Below are 13,358 nucleotides of genomic sequence, written 5' to 3'. Positions count from 1 at the left end.
CAAATAAATAATGGAAATCTTGTGCCAGTGAACGTTTTGGCCACAGACAGCCTTCTTCAGGGCCGGGTTTTGCTCTGAAGGAGGCTTTGCGTGGCCGAAACGTTCTTTGGCACCATAATATTTTCGGGATTCCTCCTTGCTTTTAACTCCCTTAGAGCAGTGGACAGAATCGCGCTGGACCCTTTAACACAACGTTTTCATTTTAAAATATAAAGCATAATTCATGCAAAAGCACAAACTATTAACCCTCATTCATTCACTCTTACTGAATCATGCGCACCTTACTGTCCCTTTAAATGTGTGCCAAGTATTCGTGGCCGGCGTGTTATCCGCAGTATGGCGCGGTCCCCGGCTGACATGCCTGTCCTTGGGTGTCTGTCTTGTTTTACATCTTAAAATTCTAGAGAAATGGGCAATTTTTAGACCCGTGTCCAGAATCCCGATGAGTTTTAACTCATGAGACCCCACGGCCTCCCTATGTCTCCCAGTCGTAGAAGACTTTTTTCTTGATATAGCATAAACATAAAAGGTCCTCAAATATGCCAAATAATAATAATAATTTTTGGATGATACTGAATGAAAACTTTGTTCTTTGCCTTTTGAGGCTGGAAGGATGTTGCATAAAAACTGGTTAACCCTTTCTAGTGCTGTGGGTAGGTCATAGTATTACCTTTTTTAACCCATTGTGGCATCTGCCATATCACACACACCTCCCGTACACCAGCACCTACCTACTCGGAACCTACGGAGAATATGCAGAAGGCTTTAGGTCATGCTTAGAATCGCTCTCTTTCTTGCCACTCTTGTACCATTTGCTGATTAGTCTGCAGGGAAATGATGTCATCAGTGACTTATTTTCTATGCCATTAAGCACCGACAGTGAGGGTCTATATATATATATATATATACGTATTTTTAAAGTGTGGCATATAGTGGCAAAATCAGTAATTGTTCTATCACATCCATGTGCAGGGATCATTTCTAATAAGCTTGAGGTTTAAAAAAAAAAAAAAACACATTGCAATGAGCTAAAATTAATCTTTTATGAATCGAATATCTATATATCTCCACCTACCTCTGTATTCCAGCCATCCTCTACAATACTACAGGGAGGATCACTAGATCTGGCCTCTCAGGGGCTCCAAGGGTTAACCCTCTCGCTCCTATATTAGGATTCCCTGGAACCACCTTGTTCTCGATGCCTGCGCGCACACATAGCCCTGTTATATAAGGATTGTTTGGCGCTTGTCCTGCAGAATCTTATAAGACGATACTTTTCCTTCTGTTGGTTTGATATTTGAAATTTTTTCCCATTTTTTACTCAATTTGTCATCTTTAGATCAAACCTCCCAGGAATTATCATTCCAGTGGGGTCAACTCCGACACAAGGTCAACTCCCCATGGCACCCGTCTTGTCGAACCCCCCCCAATGCTTTTTTCGTATTTAAACATAGATATGGGTAAAATATTGGGCTTTGTAAAAAGCCTCATCAGTCCCATTTAGGAGCCCCGGTCCGGTTGCCTTATTAAAAGTCTCCAATTTTCTTCTTATCGCGGATATTTAATAACAAATAGCTTTCTGTACTAAACCCTGCAGTAGGAGCGATCAGCGTGGAATGAGAACGATTGACTCCGGATACTCGGCTGTTACGATGTATCATCTAGAAACTCAACTGATGGACTGCAGATAATCAGGACAGGCTCAGACCGTGCTGGGACTGTACCTAATGTCATTAAACCTCCCGGTTTGTAGATGATCAGGACAGGCTCAGACCGTGCTGGGACTGTACCTAATGTCATTAAACTTCCCGGTTTGTGGATGATCAGGACAGGCTCAGACCGTGCTGGGACTGTACCTAATGTCATTAAACTTCCCGGTTTGTAGATGATCAGGACAGGCTCAGACCGTGCTGGGACTGTACCTAATGTCATTAAACTTCCCGGTTTGTAGATGATCAGGACAGGCTCAGACCGCGCTGGGACTGTACCTAATGTCATTAAACTTCCCGGTTTGTAGATGATCAGGACAGGCTCAGACCGTGCTGGGACTGTACCTAATGTCATTAAACTTCCCGGTTTCTAGATGATCAGGACAAGCTCAGACCGTGCTGGGACTGTACCTAATGTCGTTAAACCTCCCAGTTTGTAGATGATCAGGACAGGCTCAGACTGTGTTGGGACTGTACCTAATGTCATTAAACTTCCCGGTTTGTAGATGATCAGGACAGGCTCAGACGGTGCCAGATTTGTAATGTAGGGTGACCTAATGACTGTAGATGTATCAGGGAGTGGCTCAGACAATGCTAGGTCTACACCTTGAATTTCCTATTGACAGGGCTGTCCAACGATCCGCAGGAGGGCCACGGCTTTAGAAGCCAGCACGTCCCCTGCCATCGACAATGTTCTCGAAGGATCTGGTCTACCAGAATGTGAATCCGTTAGGTATTTGACCCAATCCGCACGAATCCGTTGGACAGCGCTGCCATACAATACAACAAATGGCCTTTTAAAGGGGAAATCCCTGATACCCAGGCATGGATAACCAAGGGCAGAGATTTAACCCTATAATGGGCATCTTTTAGTTCTCATCATGCCATAGAGTGGATGCACTGTGGACCCTTTTGCAAACGTATCTATGCTTTGGTGTTAGGAATAAAAGTTGGGGTTAGCTGTTGTCTAGTATTGTCTGTGTCAACATATATTTTCAGGGATTCCCCCCCCGCCCAAAAACCCCCTCTTTTCCCCATTTTTCTCTCCGTTCTATCCCCCCTATCTTATAAAAACAAAATAATGATGCCTATTTTTTTACTGTAATCTTTATATGCAGAGAGCCTATAAATGCTGTATTAAGGATGAGAAAATGCCATGCTAAGGTTTAGGGTTTTTAATGCCCCCCTCCCCCGTTCCTGCCCTCCTCTGTAGTGTTGCGCTCTTTAAACTTTAACCCTTTTTCTGAGTAAAGGAGAGTCAGCCCTAGCCCCAGGATCAAGCAGTAGAATGTTAACCCTTGCATTGCTTTCTTTTTGGCAGCGGGCTGGTTAAACGGGTTGTGTAGGGCGTGTAAGCTCAGGAATTTTGGTTTGTGTTTATTGGCAGGGCTGGCTTCTCACCCGTCTTTCTTCTTCTTTCAGTAAAATAGACTAAGTTATTAATATAAAACGTCATATACACACAGCTTACCTCAGAACCGTGTCAGGAGGGTGAAAATGTGAGTCGCGTTGGGGGGCAAGTGTATCCCACCGTTCTCTACGCCCTCCTGTCAGTTACCCTCCAAAACCCCCTTCTCCCCAAAACCTTACGTTTGTATCCTCTTTCTAGATATTCCTCCCTACCTGTTATATATATTTTTTTTAGTTTTTTTTTTTTTGGATTATTATTGTTTTTATGGTCCTGTTTTTTGAGGGCCGAGTGTCCTTTCCACCAATAAATTGTAAGCTTTGTAATTACGTGTTGCAATGCATTCTGGGTCTTGTCATTCTTATTTTGCTTGCGTTTGGAGGGGAGGGGGGGTTCTTACAAAGGGAATTGACTGTTTGGGTGTTATAATGTCAATCGTTTTATCTAAAATCATTTTACAGGATTACGTTTTGCGTCTTCATTATCAAACTTCTCTCTCTGACCTCCACTAGAAGAAAACTTAACGATATTCAACACATTCACTCAGCTAATTAAAATGGATTTCCTCCACTACTCCATATAATCGCACTTTATAACTCCTCCCATTACACCATATATTCCCTCCCTATAACCAATCATTTTATTCTCTATATCTGCCCCTCCGCCACATAACCAGGGGCAGATCCCCTGATCAGGTTCCTAATGATCACTTAAGAATAAGGTTGTATAATAAGGTTTAGGGGCTTAATATGGATAATGCATTAACAAAAGCTGCCATTTATTAGTTAAATCACATATGAGTAACGTGTATAATAAATTGTCTGCCCCTTTTTTGCTTGCGGGGAAGACACTGTTTACCTGATCCGATAGCAGGCAGCACTTCAAGAGCACTTGACAGTGCAGTTGCGTAGCCCGACCAGCAGGCGGCACTGCTTACCCTGCATCAGCCTTAGCCATGGTCCATCATGTTAAAATAGTTTTATTTAAGGTGGAATTACTTTAGTTCCAATATAAATAGTTACAAAATATAAATACAACGTATAAGATATGGCCATATAGAACAATAACCCCCATACAACATGTAGGATACACTTTGTTGATCCGTTTCACTCAGTGCAAGATAACATGCATAATGGCATCTTACGCCCCCTCCCCGTGTCAGGGCAGGGATTAAGGGTAGACAAAGACGCTTGTTTGAAATGTGTATTTATATTTAACAGAAATCCTGATATACACGCAAATATTTACACGGTATCTGTACACTGTATGCCAGTAAAATATATATACATATAGGTACAATGTTTTTACAGAATTCTCCATTCCCGACACGTTGTTGCTGTGTCTAACATAGAACATGCCATTCCAAGACAGGTGTCACCGATGTGACAGCATGGTTGCCATGCCAACCGCCCACATTATAGTGTCTTTATATTTCTCATCATTAAAACTCAAAATGTATCTTCAAGCTTCAAATATTCAATTTTGCATGTTTTTTTATATATTGTTTTTTTAAACCGCACGGACGCCGATACCATTCCTGTGCGACAAATCACAATCAGTCCACGCGTGGTAGGCGACTGCCGGTTACGTCGGCACCAAGTACCTGCGCTGTCATTTAAGCACCCTTCCTCCACCTGGTAGTTAAAGGGTCCCATTAGTGCGCGTCGACGCGGAAAGAGAGCAGTTTCTCTGAATGCAGGCTGTTGAGGGTCCGCAGGTCCGGAAGGCGAAGCAAGAGTTTGGTAAAGCGGGACGTGTCATTGGGACTGTTCTTGAGGATGAGAGAGCGCAGGGCGCGGATCAGAGTCTCTTGGAGTTGTTCTACTAGAGACGCGTTCTCCATGCCGGAGCGATCTGTGAGCAGAAACATAGAGATGATTGAAACATAGAAAAAGCCTAAATATACAAATCAATCTTGGAGGCGTTACGTCTCCTATTACCGGTTGGATGGCCTGCATGGCACTTACCGGCAGACACCAGCACCAGCGCGGTGAAGACCCCCAGCTCCTCCTGACTTAAGTTGAGAGAGGCCAGCTTTTCACTGAAATCGAACATGGAATTGAGAAGCTCCCCCATCCCCATGGCCTGGAGTTCGGGTAAGGTGTAGGAGGCTCCGCTCAGAAACCTCAGGGAGCGCTCGCGCACGTCGAACAGAGAAGCGAAGCGGACCATCAGTACCTGCAGCGAGAGAAAAGCCAACAGCGCACTTAGAGAAAAGACCAATTTAAAGTCAGTTTAGAGAACATACAACTCATCTCAGGGGCCGTATTTATCAAGATATTACGACATGAGTGATATCCCCCTTTTTGTCTTTTACCACTTTTTTACGCTTAAATCCACGGGATCTAATTAAGCCCGAAAGGATCAAATGCAGATATTTTGTCTAGGCCACTGAGCCTTAAGGGGTAAAACATGCTGCGTAGTGTTTCTGATACAAAACTCCCCCCCAAAAAAGCACAGCATGTGATGTCAAATATTACTTTAAAAGCAACTTTGCTAGCCAAGGGTTGTGAGTTTACCTCGAACGTGCCGGCCTTGAGCAGCGTCACTTGGTCCTGCTGAGTGAGCTCTTGGAATCCGGGAATGTGCCGTGCGAATTCCACCACCTCTCGCACGGCTGGAGTGAAGCTAAGCGAGAAATCTTCCCACACCTCCTGAACGGAGCGGTGCGGACCACCACGGGGAAGCGCATTCATGGGACACGCCTGAGGAGAGGGGCATCAGAGATCAGTACAACTCCTCAAACTCATGGATGTTCTGCACTCATGTTCAAGTATCTCATGATGATATACCTGATGTTAAGTATCCACCTAATTTGTGCCCCAGAAGGCCCTTGCTGTTCACTTTGTTTAGGAATCCCCCACACCTTTCTATACCGTATGCCAGTCCTAGATTATATATTATTTTTATGGATAGCAGAAAATGATCGCCCCTAAATACTGCAGCATTTCCATGTCTTCTGAGCTCTTACCAGGTGAACGTCCTGGTTGCTTGGGGTTTCTCCATGTGTCCAGCATGATGGAAGAGGATTGCCGTGCTGATGCGGCCATGATGCCTTCTTTGCTCCCACTCTGTCGTGGGCATAGACGAAAATCTGCTGGTGAGCCTGGGTCACCTGGCATATGACATCATCAACGTGTTCTGGGCTGGGCGAGCGTGGAGGCGTGAGCTGCTGGGAATAGTGAGTGTACGCTTCGGGGAGCGGAGGCGGTGAAGAACAGGAGACCTGTCCCAGGTGCGATGGAGAGGACGGCTGAAGTTGCTGTGGCTGTAGCGGGATCGGGCTCCGTCTCCCAAAGTGACCGCCGGCAATGTGGTTCATGGCACTGTGCATCTCCGCCAGCATCCGCTGCTTCTCCCTTTTTGGGATGCGACCAAACCGAACAGCTGGAGAGGAGAAGAGAGGATGAAGCGTAAATATACACGAACTAAGACGCCTTGTCGGTGCACAAAAAAGGGGCGCATGAGCCGACACACAATGTACAACACAACTCTTACCATCTCGGGACATGCCCACCGACAGACACTTCCGGAAGCGGCACTGCTGGCACCGATTTCTGTTAATCCTTACAATGGAGCAAGTCTCATTTTTCAGGCATTTCTTGTACTGAATGTTCTGCTGTATACTGCGTCGGAAGAATCCCTGAAAGAAGCGGGACAGTCGGCATGTTTAGTAACGAAAACACAGATTCCCAGACAATGCCATGAAATCATCAAGATCAACTACCCGCGGGGGGGGGTTCCAAAAAGGAAACGTCAACTTAAAAATAAAGTAAAATAATACATATTGTCTTATTTTCTTAATCTGATTTCCCTGTCATCGCTACCCGAGCCGGTTTTACCGGCTTATATGCAGCAAATAACTTTACGGGCCGGGCTGCGATTCCGATGTTGTTTGCGTGCATCGTGTTTACTCGGTAAGCCTGCGATGGAAGATCGGGGCGAGTGCGCTCCTGAAAACGATGCGCTAACCACGGGCATAACCATCGCTTATACAAATAAATCAGTGGACGCTCACCTTGCAGCCCTCGCAGGCGTGGACGCCGTAATGGAATCCCGAGGCCACATCCCCGCAGACTTTACACAGCAAGACCATACCGTTCAGCTCTAAAAGAGGAAAGCGCACCGTCAGTACACGCATACAGGCCGCCAGTACACGCATACACGCATCAGCGAGCTCTGGACACTTACTGGTGATGCTGCTGGACGTCTTGCTTGGAGACACCCGGCTGCCATCATCCAGCGCCACGTGGAGCCCTCCCGGCGAGGCCGCCGGGCCATACGATTGGCGAGGGGACGTCTCCCCGCCAGACCCTGACGAGCTGGCGCTGTAGGAGTGCGACGGGGAAGGCGGCAGGTAGGAGGCGTAGTGAGAGGAGCCGCTTTGCGGGCTGCCGCCGGAGCAGTCGCTGTAGACGGACACCGGGCTCGTCCGGCTGGGGGAACTGCCGCTGGAACCCACGTAACTTATAACGCCCCCTGCAGGGAGAAAAGAGACAAAGTCATTAACAGAGGCCGTCCCAGAAATCATCCCTACATTATGTTATCGTTTAAACAGATTCACCTCATTGCGGCCGTTCTGTACAAAGGAAGGTGAATTCTGGCTGCAGCGCTCTATGCTTACGTGTAAAAAACACACACAGACTAACAGTCATACGACGCACATTACAAACCATGACGCATCACTGCATCCAGCCAGGCACCTAAAAGGTTAATGTCTGAGGGAGAGGCAGGGACTCTGCACTGCAGACACAGCCGCATTGCATTCTGGGTAACGCATGCAGGGTATGGAGGACGGGAACCCTGTCACCGCGCCAGAGTTCATACTAAGCGCTGCAGAGCGGATCGTACCGTGACATACTCGTGTTACACGCACACAGCCAGACATGCGCAGACATTTTGGAGCACATCTATCATAGATTGTTATGAGCGGCATATATGTGGGAAGCCAGCCTCTCCCCGTCACACGCACACGTATGATGTAACGTGTGAGGCATGTATGATCGGATCATCCATAAGGATTTCCGGAAATTCCTAGATCTTCAAAGGTGTTTTGTGTAGAGTCCGTGATCTCGCCCCGGGGAAGCCTCCCTCCCTCCGCTCTGCCGCAGTCTCGCTCCCCCCGGAGCCGTCACACGTCTGGCCTCTATTTTAGGCTTCTGGGAAGGGGTATTCTCGGAGTCGGGCTTCCAGCTGACCCGATTCTCCCTCCACAGAGAGCCAACGGCTGCCATATTAAACCATTCAGCTCCACAGAACAGCCACCAGGAAAATTCCATCAGTTTCCATGGCGACTGCTCAATATTTAGAGCTTTGCTGCAGTGCCTTACTAGACATCATTATCCTCGGGTCTCTGGCTCCCCCCCCACAGCTCACGTGTTTGTCCTGAGGAACGCCATACGGCTTTAAAAGGGTTACCTAGGATCCTCACGATTCCCTCCCCTTTAATTTATTCCCCCCCTGGCTGTGAACCACCTTGTACTTTGATGCCAAAGAGTCAACAGCCTCCTTCAACAGTCCACGTGTTTTATTAATTATTCCGCCCCACGATTTCCTGTCGCCCTGCTCTGAAACAGCCCCGGTTTTATCTCTCACGCTCTCTCTCCCCGTCTCTTTTTACTAAATCTTTATATATAAAGCAGGTGCCGCCATGTGTAAAGGACACAGACTGCATGTGACCTGAGGTTACTCGGCTCCCTGGTCTCACGCACGCACTCCACGTGTTCCCGGTGCACGTGGACCTACGAGTCACACCCCCAACCTTCTCTGCGGCCAATAGGGGATGTCTCATCTACTGCCTCACACGCCTCCTTCAACAGTTGTGTCATCCTTTAACGGCTTCATCGCTTCAGGCGTTAATATGGGGGCTTGACACGACCCCATTTAATTATGTCAGCCCCCCCAATGGCATAAATGCAGCAGCCGTGCAGTAAAACGGGGCGATACACAAGAAGTAATAACCAAACCACAGCCACACGCACACACGTTCCTTGTATATTTTACCCATTGTACAGCGCTACGGAATATGATGGCGCTATATAAAACAATAAATCATAATAATAATAATAATAATAAGTCAATTAACTCTTGGAAAAGGTGCGGTATGGAAGAGGTTAAACAGGACAAGGAATGTCCTCCAAGCCCCAGCAGTGGGAGGGGCCGCAATGATGACATCATCAGGGAAGTAACCAGAATTGCCCAGTGGAGGGGTGGGCTGAAGGAGCAGGAATGAAAACACTGTGCACATGGCTAGGAAGAGACAACACGTGAGGAGGGAGGGCGCATCCAGCTCACACACACAGCCCGAGTGACCTACTTTACTGTTCCATGTGACTGCAAGCTCTGCAGGCCAGGGCTCCTCTCCCTAAAGCCTGAGCCGCTTTAACATGGTAAATAGATATACTCTACCAACAATAAACAACAAACCAACAAACATGTATATATAAAATACAGTAAAAAATCAGTACTGCAAAATATATACTGCTAAAACATTTACCTCTAATGTTCCACTTTAAGAACGAGCTTTAATCAGCCTTCCTTTTAAAGGTCAAAATCAATATATATATATTTTTTTAATTTACACTACTGGACTAACACACCTATCCCAAGCTATTATATATATATATTATATACACACACACGTAAAACTGGAAGTCTTTTTTTATGTTGGAAATTTCACTATTCCAGACCTGTCAATTAGACTGTAAGCTTCGCTGCACAGCACTATGTAACTGTACATTGCTGATCTCTTCTTGAGATTATATATATATATATATATATATATAATTCATTCATACATACACACACACAACTACCAAAACACTGATAGCAGGACAGGGTCACCTGTGGGGTTTGACAGCTGTCAGTATGTATGACATAAATCATCAACAACTCTGTACACACGCATATCTATACATAACCTGAAAATATAGGGGTACACACATACATACACACACATACATACATGTCACACACATACAAGAACTACTGCAGCCATGCCAATGCCCTGTATTACTGCAGATTGCATAAACAAAAACAAATGTATAGAATGGTTTCTATAGACAGATTATATATACGGTATATATATATATATACACACATAGATAAATCTTCAATCCTGACAAGTCCCCAACACATAGTCCATACTTCGGTGCACATTTCAATGAACAAGCAGTGCTTTATTGCACGCAGACAGTGACATGCCCACCCTCCTCACCTGTATTACTACTGCAGTCCACGGTTGCCATGGCTGAAATATCCGGATCATTCATAAAGGTGAACCAAGCAAAGGCGTCCACTCGTTCCGCTGACACCGTGTCCGATACACCCGTGGGGTGCTGAGATTTCCTTATTTAATCCTTAAACGTGTAAAATTAGCAGCGTCTGCGGCATTGGGTAGAGACGATACACCGCAGAGCCCCCTGTCCTCTAGTGTCCTTTTTGCATCTAGATTCGGAGAGTCTCCTCTGCATATAAATGGAAGCCGATCCCTACTGATGGAACAAGCTCTGCAGGCTGATGTGCTAATGAAAGATATAGCAAAAGGCTGCAGACTATCTCACCTGCTAGAGATCCCTATAGGAAAAGCCACCTTATTTCTGCAAAAATATTTAAAAAAATACTAATGCCGTCTATAGATTGCAATTTAATTATTGCAGTCTATAGAGATGGCAATGCGGTTTACGGAGAATATCGCAAACCCGCCCGGCTCTTTGCACCGTATAGAAAATGCCAGAATCCCCTACTGCGATAAGTGTCTGCGCTGCGGCTATCCTCAGCCAGTGATATGGGTGCCCAGAGCTCAGTGACACACGTCTGCTCTCCTCCCTATCCCTGCTCCGCAATGCTCTCCCTGACACCTCCTGCTTCCAAGACTCTCTTCACTGCAGCACAGCGCATGCGCACAAGCTCTCGTCCTCCCTGATCCCGGCACGCGGCACTGAAGCACGGACCACGTGACTCTAGGGAGAGCCTCGTGCCCCAGTGACACACTTTCTTCGGCAGCTCGGTGCTGCGCAGGCGCCAGTCGGATTGCGGCTGTTATGTTTTCTTCCCCCTTTTTTTTAAGTCAAACTTTATTTACAAAACAATGGCTGTTTATTAAAATACAACAGAGAAAGGAAATTACATAATATTAAATATTATTAGAATACTACAACATGGGGGTGACAAAGTTACCTCTGCAGGGCAAATACCATCTTAGTATAAATAGAGCTCTCATTCCCCATGGTTTTATTTGGCTAGTGTGAGTTTATCCCAGAGACATGAATAAAACTTACGATAATGTGGAAAACTGCAGGCATATAGCTTGCCTAATTCAAATATTTGGTTGTAATTGATAATTACGTAAATAGCTACAAATAGGTTATAATGTGCCCTAAAAATTCTTTGTAACGCCCCACCTCTTACACACGAGGTTTGGAAATTTCAAATATTGGGTGGATTTTCTAACACGGCCCTGCAACATGTATGCGTTTTGACCTAAATTCTATAACCAAAGAAATCTTGCTTAAGTTATCGTTGCTCAACCATTTCACAGAATAGCTCACGTTGGTCACCTATTCAGCAAAAAATAGCTCAGAGGCAATAATTACCCGACGCTGGCTCGCTTGGCACGGTTCCATGTTTTGTGCAAGAGAAGCAGCCGTTGGTATTGTGAAAACCCCCGTAATATTTATTTTTTAGGGTTATCATTAAAACAACAACTAGATGTCATCTGTATCGGTCAACAAAATGTGACGTTGACTTCCAGACCTTATTTAAGGTGTAGTCATACCCCAAATTCTTGGAGATCAAAAAAGCAAACTTTAGAGGCAGGGAAACTTTAATAAATTGTGTTTATAAAAAAAAATATTAAAGTACCCAAAAAATAAGGTTGGCCGATTCTTTAACATAAAGATTTAAATTAGTAAATCATATCTAGTTCTACTTCTTATCGGGTCTGTGCATGTAACTTTGTAATACATTTGGCTGCCAACAAGGACTTTGGAGAACAGGGCTACTGAGGCACAATTATAAAACCCCAGGGATAGAGACGGAGTGGGATTTTTCTTACTTGAGAGGTCTTACAAATAGAGCCGGTTTAGAAAGTTGCTAGAATGTTGTAGAATGCTGTTGGTAGAGTGCACGTGTTTACGACTAAGTCGTTGATGTGGAACTACATATGCGATCGCTTGTTGAGGAAGCATCCGCTAGTGGGAGAAGGCAAGAGCTGAATCAAGCACCGGGAAAAAAACATAATGGGAGTTTTGGCTGGGAAATTTTGACTTATGACATCAATAAAATTATAGCCGCTGATCTGCTGTCACCCAACAAACAGCATCTCATCGACAACAGAACACGCTTACATTCGGTGTAATTCATATATGGGGTTTGTGATCGATAATTCACATATAAACCCTTTGCCATAAAATGTGTAGGAACCCCAGGAATTCCGAAGAAGGGATATTATACTTTACTAGCTGATGTGCCCATCGTTAAAATAACACCCCTTCGTCCTACAGACAGGCTTCAGTCCCCAACATCACATGCTACTGGCAGTGTGATATTTCATTTACTGGAAATTACACATCAGAGATGCACAGAGTGACATCATAACTAAGTATTTAACGAGAATCATCTGATTCATTTTGCCGCAGTTTAATGCGCAGATATGTCTCCATGTGTCCAAGGGGCAGGGGACTCTTCCTGTCCTCTTATTCTATTGTATGTGCGGTGATAGAGGAGGCTACCGTCTTCCCTGACGGATGAGCAGCAGCAGGGGTTGAGGATTTAAGCACGCCTGGGACGGGCATATGGCTATGCTGCATCGAAAACAGGATCAAGGAATTATTAAGGATTGAGTTTTTATGCGAAGAAAAAGGGTCAGACTAAATTGGCAGAAAGTTTCATTATGTCTCAGCCCAAGGGTATAATCTGCTGATCAGCTCAGTAGCCCCTCTGGGCTATTGAAAGCTTTTTCCAATTGACCATAGAGAGACGGGTGAGAGTGCCATCACTTAGTTGGCTTCCAGGGGGTTCAGTTGGCCAAACATGTTTCCAATACCTGGCTAGCACTCTAAAGGTTAAAAGAACACGTTTTCTCATACACATTTTCTGTATATGTCAGTGAAGTTGAGTTCTGTAAGGTACTATAACTGCGTTACATAAAATGTAAGCATCCCAGACCTAGATGCCCCCCAAGATTACGGTGCAATTAACGTCGCAACACAGAGGGCACTCGGCATGCACAAGCCTGTAAA

The 13,358-nt window shown here is 45.3% G+C and overlaps 1 protein-coding gene across 1 annotated transcript; it reads right to left on the bottom strand.

Annotated features, from left to right (window-relative positions):
- Positions 1-4,306: 4,306 nt before the first annotated feature.
- Positions 4,307-10,602, bottom strand: NR1D1 (nuclear receptor subfamily 1 group D member 1). The gene is made up of 8 exons (XM_053454116.1): positions 10,334-10,602; positions 7,309-7,596; positions 7,136-7,224; positions 6,616-6,760; positions 6,089-6,504; positions 5,637-5,822; positions 5,085-5,295; positions 4,307-4,971 (listed from the first exon to the last, which is right to left on the bottom strand). The coding sequence occupies exons 1-8, from the start codon at positions 10,386-10,388 to the stop codon at positions 4,772-4,774; spliced, it is 1,590 nt and encodes a 529-aa protein (XP_053310091.1). The 5' UTR covers positions 10,389-10,602; the 3' UTR covers positions 4,307-4,771.
- Between the last annotated feature and the right edge of the window lie 2,756 nt (positions 10,603-13,358).

This window comes from Spea bombifrons, chromosome 13 (assembly GCF_027358695.1).
Source record: "Spea bombifrons isolate aSpeBom1 chromosome 13, aSpeBom1.2.pri, whole genome shotgun sequence".
Lineage (NCBI taxonomy): Eukaryota > Metazoa > Chordata > Amphibia > Anura > Pelobatidae > Spea > Spea bombifrons.
The sequence above is the reverse complement of the archived record's forward strand: the minus strand, read 5'-3'. Positions and strand labels throughout refer to the sequence as shown.

Coding starts and splice junctions, on each gene's coding strand:
- NR1D1 (XM_053454116.1), bottom strand. CDS start 10,388: ATGAATGATCCGGATATTTCAGCCATGGCAACCGTGGACTGCAGTAGT. Junction 7,225..7,308: donor GACGTCCAGCAGCATCACCA/GTAAGTGTCCAG, acceptor TTCCTCTTTTAG/AGCTGAACGGTATGGTCTTG. Junction 5,296..5,636: donor TCAAGGCCGGCACGTTCGAG/GTAAACTCACAA, acceptor CTCTCGCTGCAG/GTACTGATGGTCCGCTTCGC.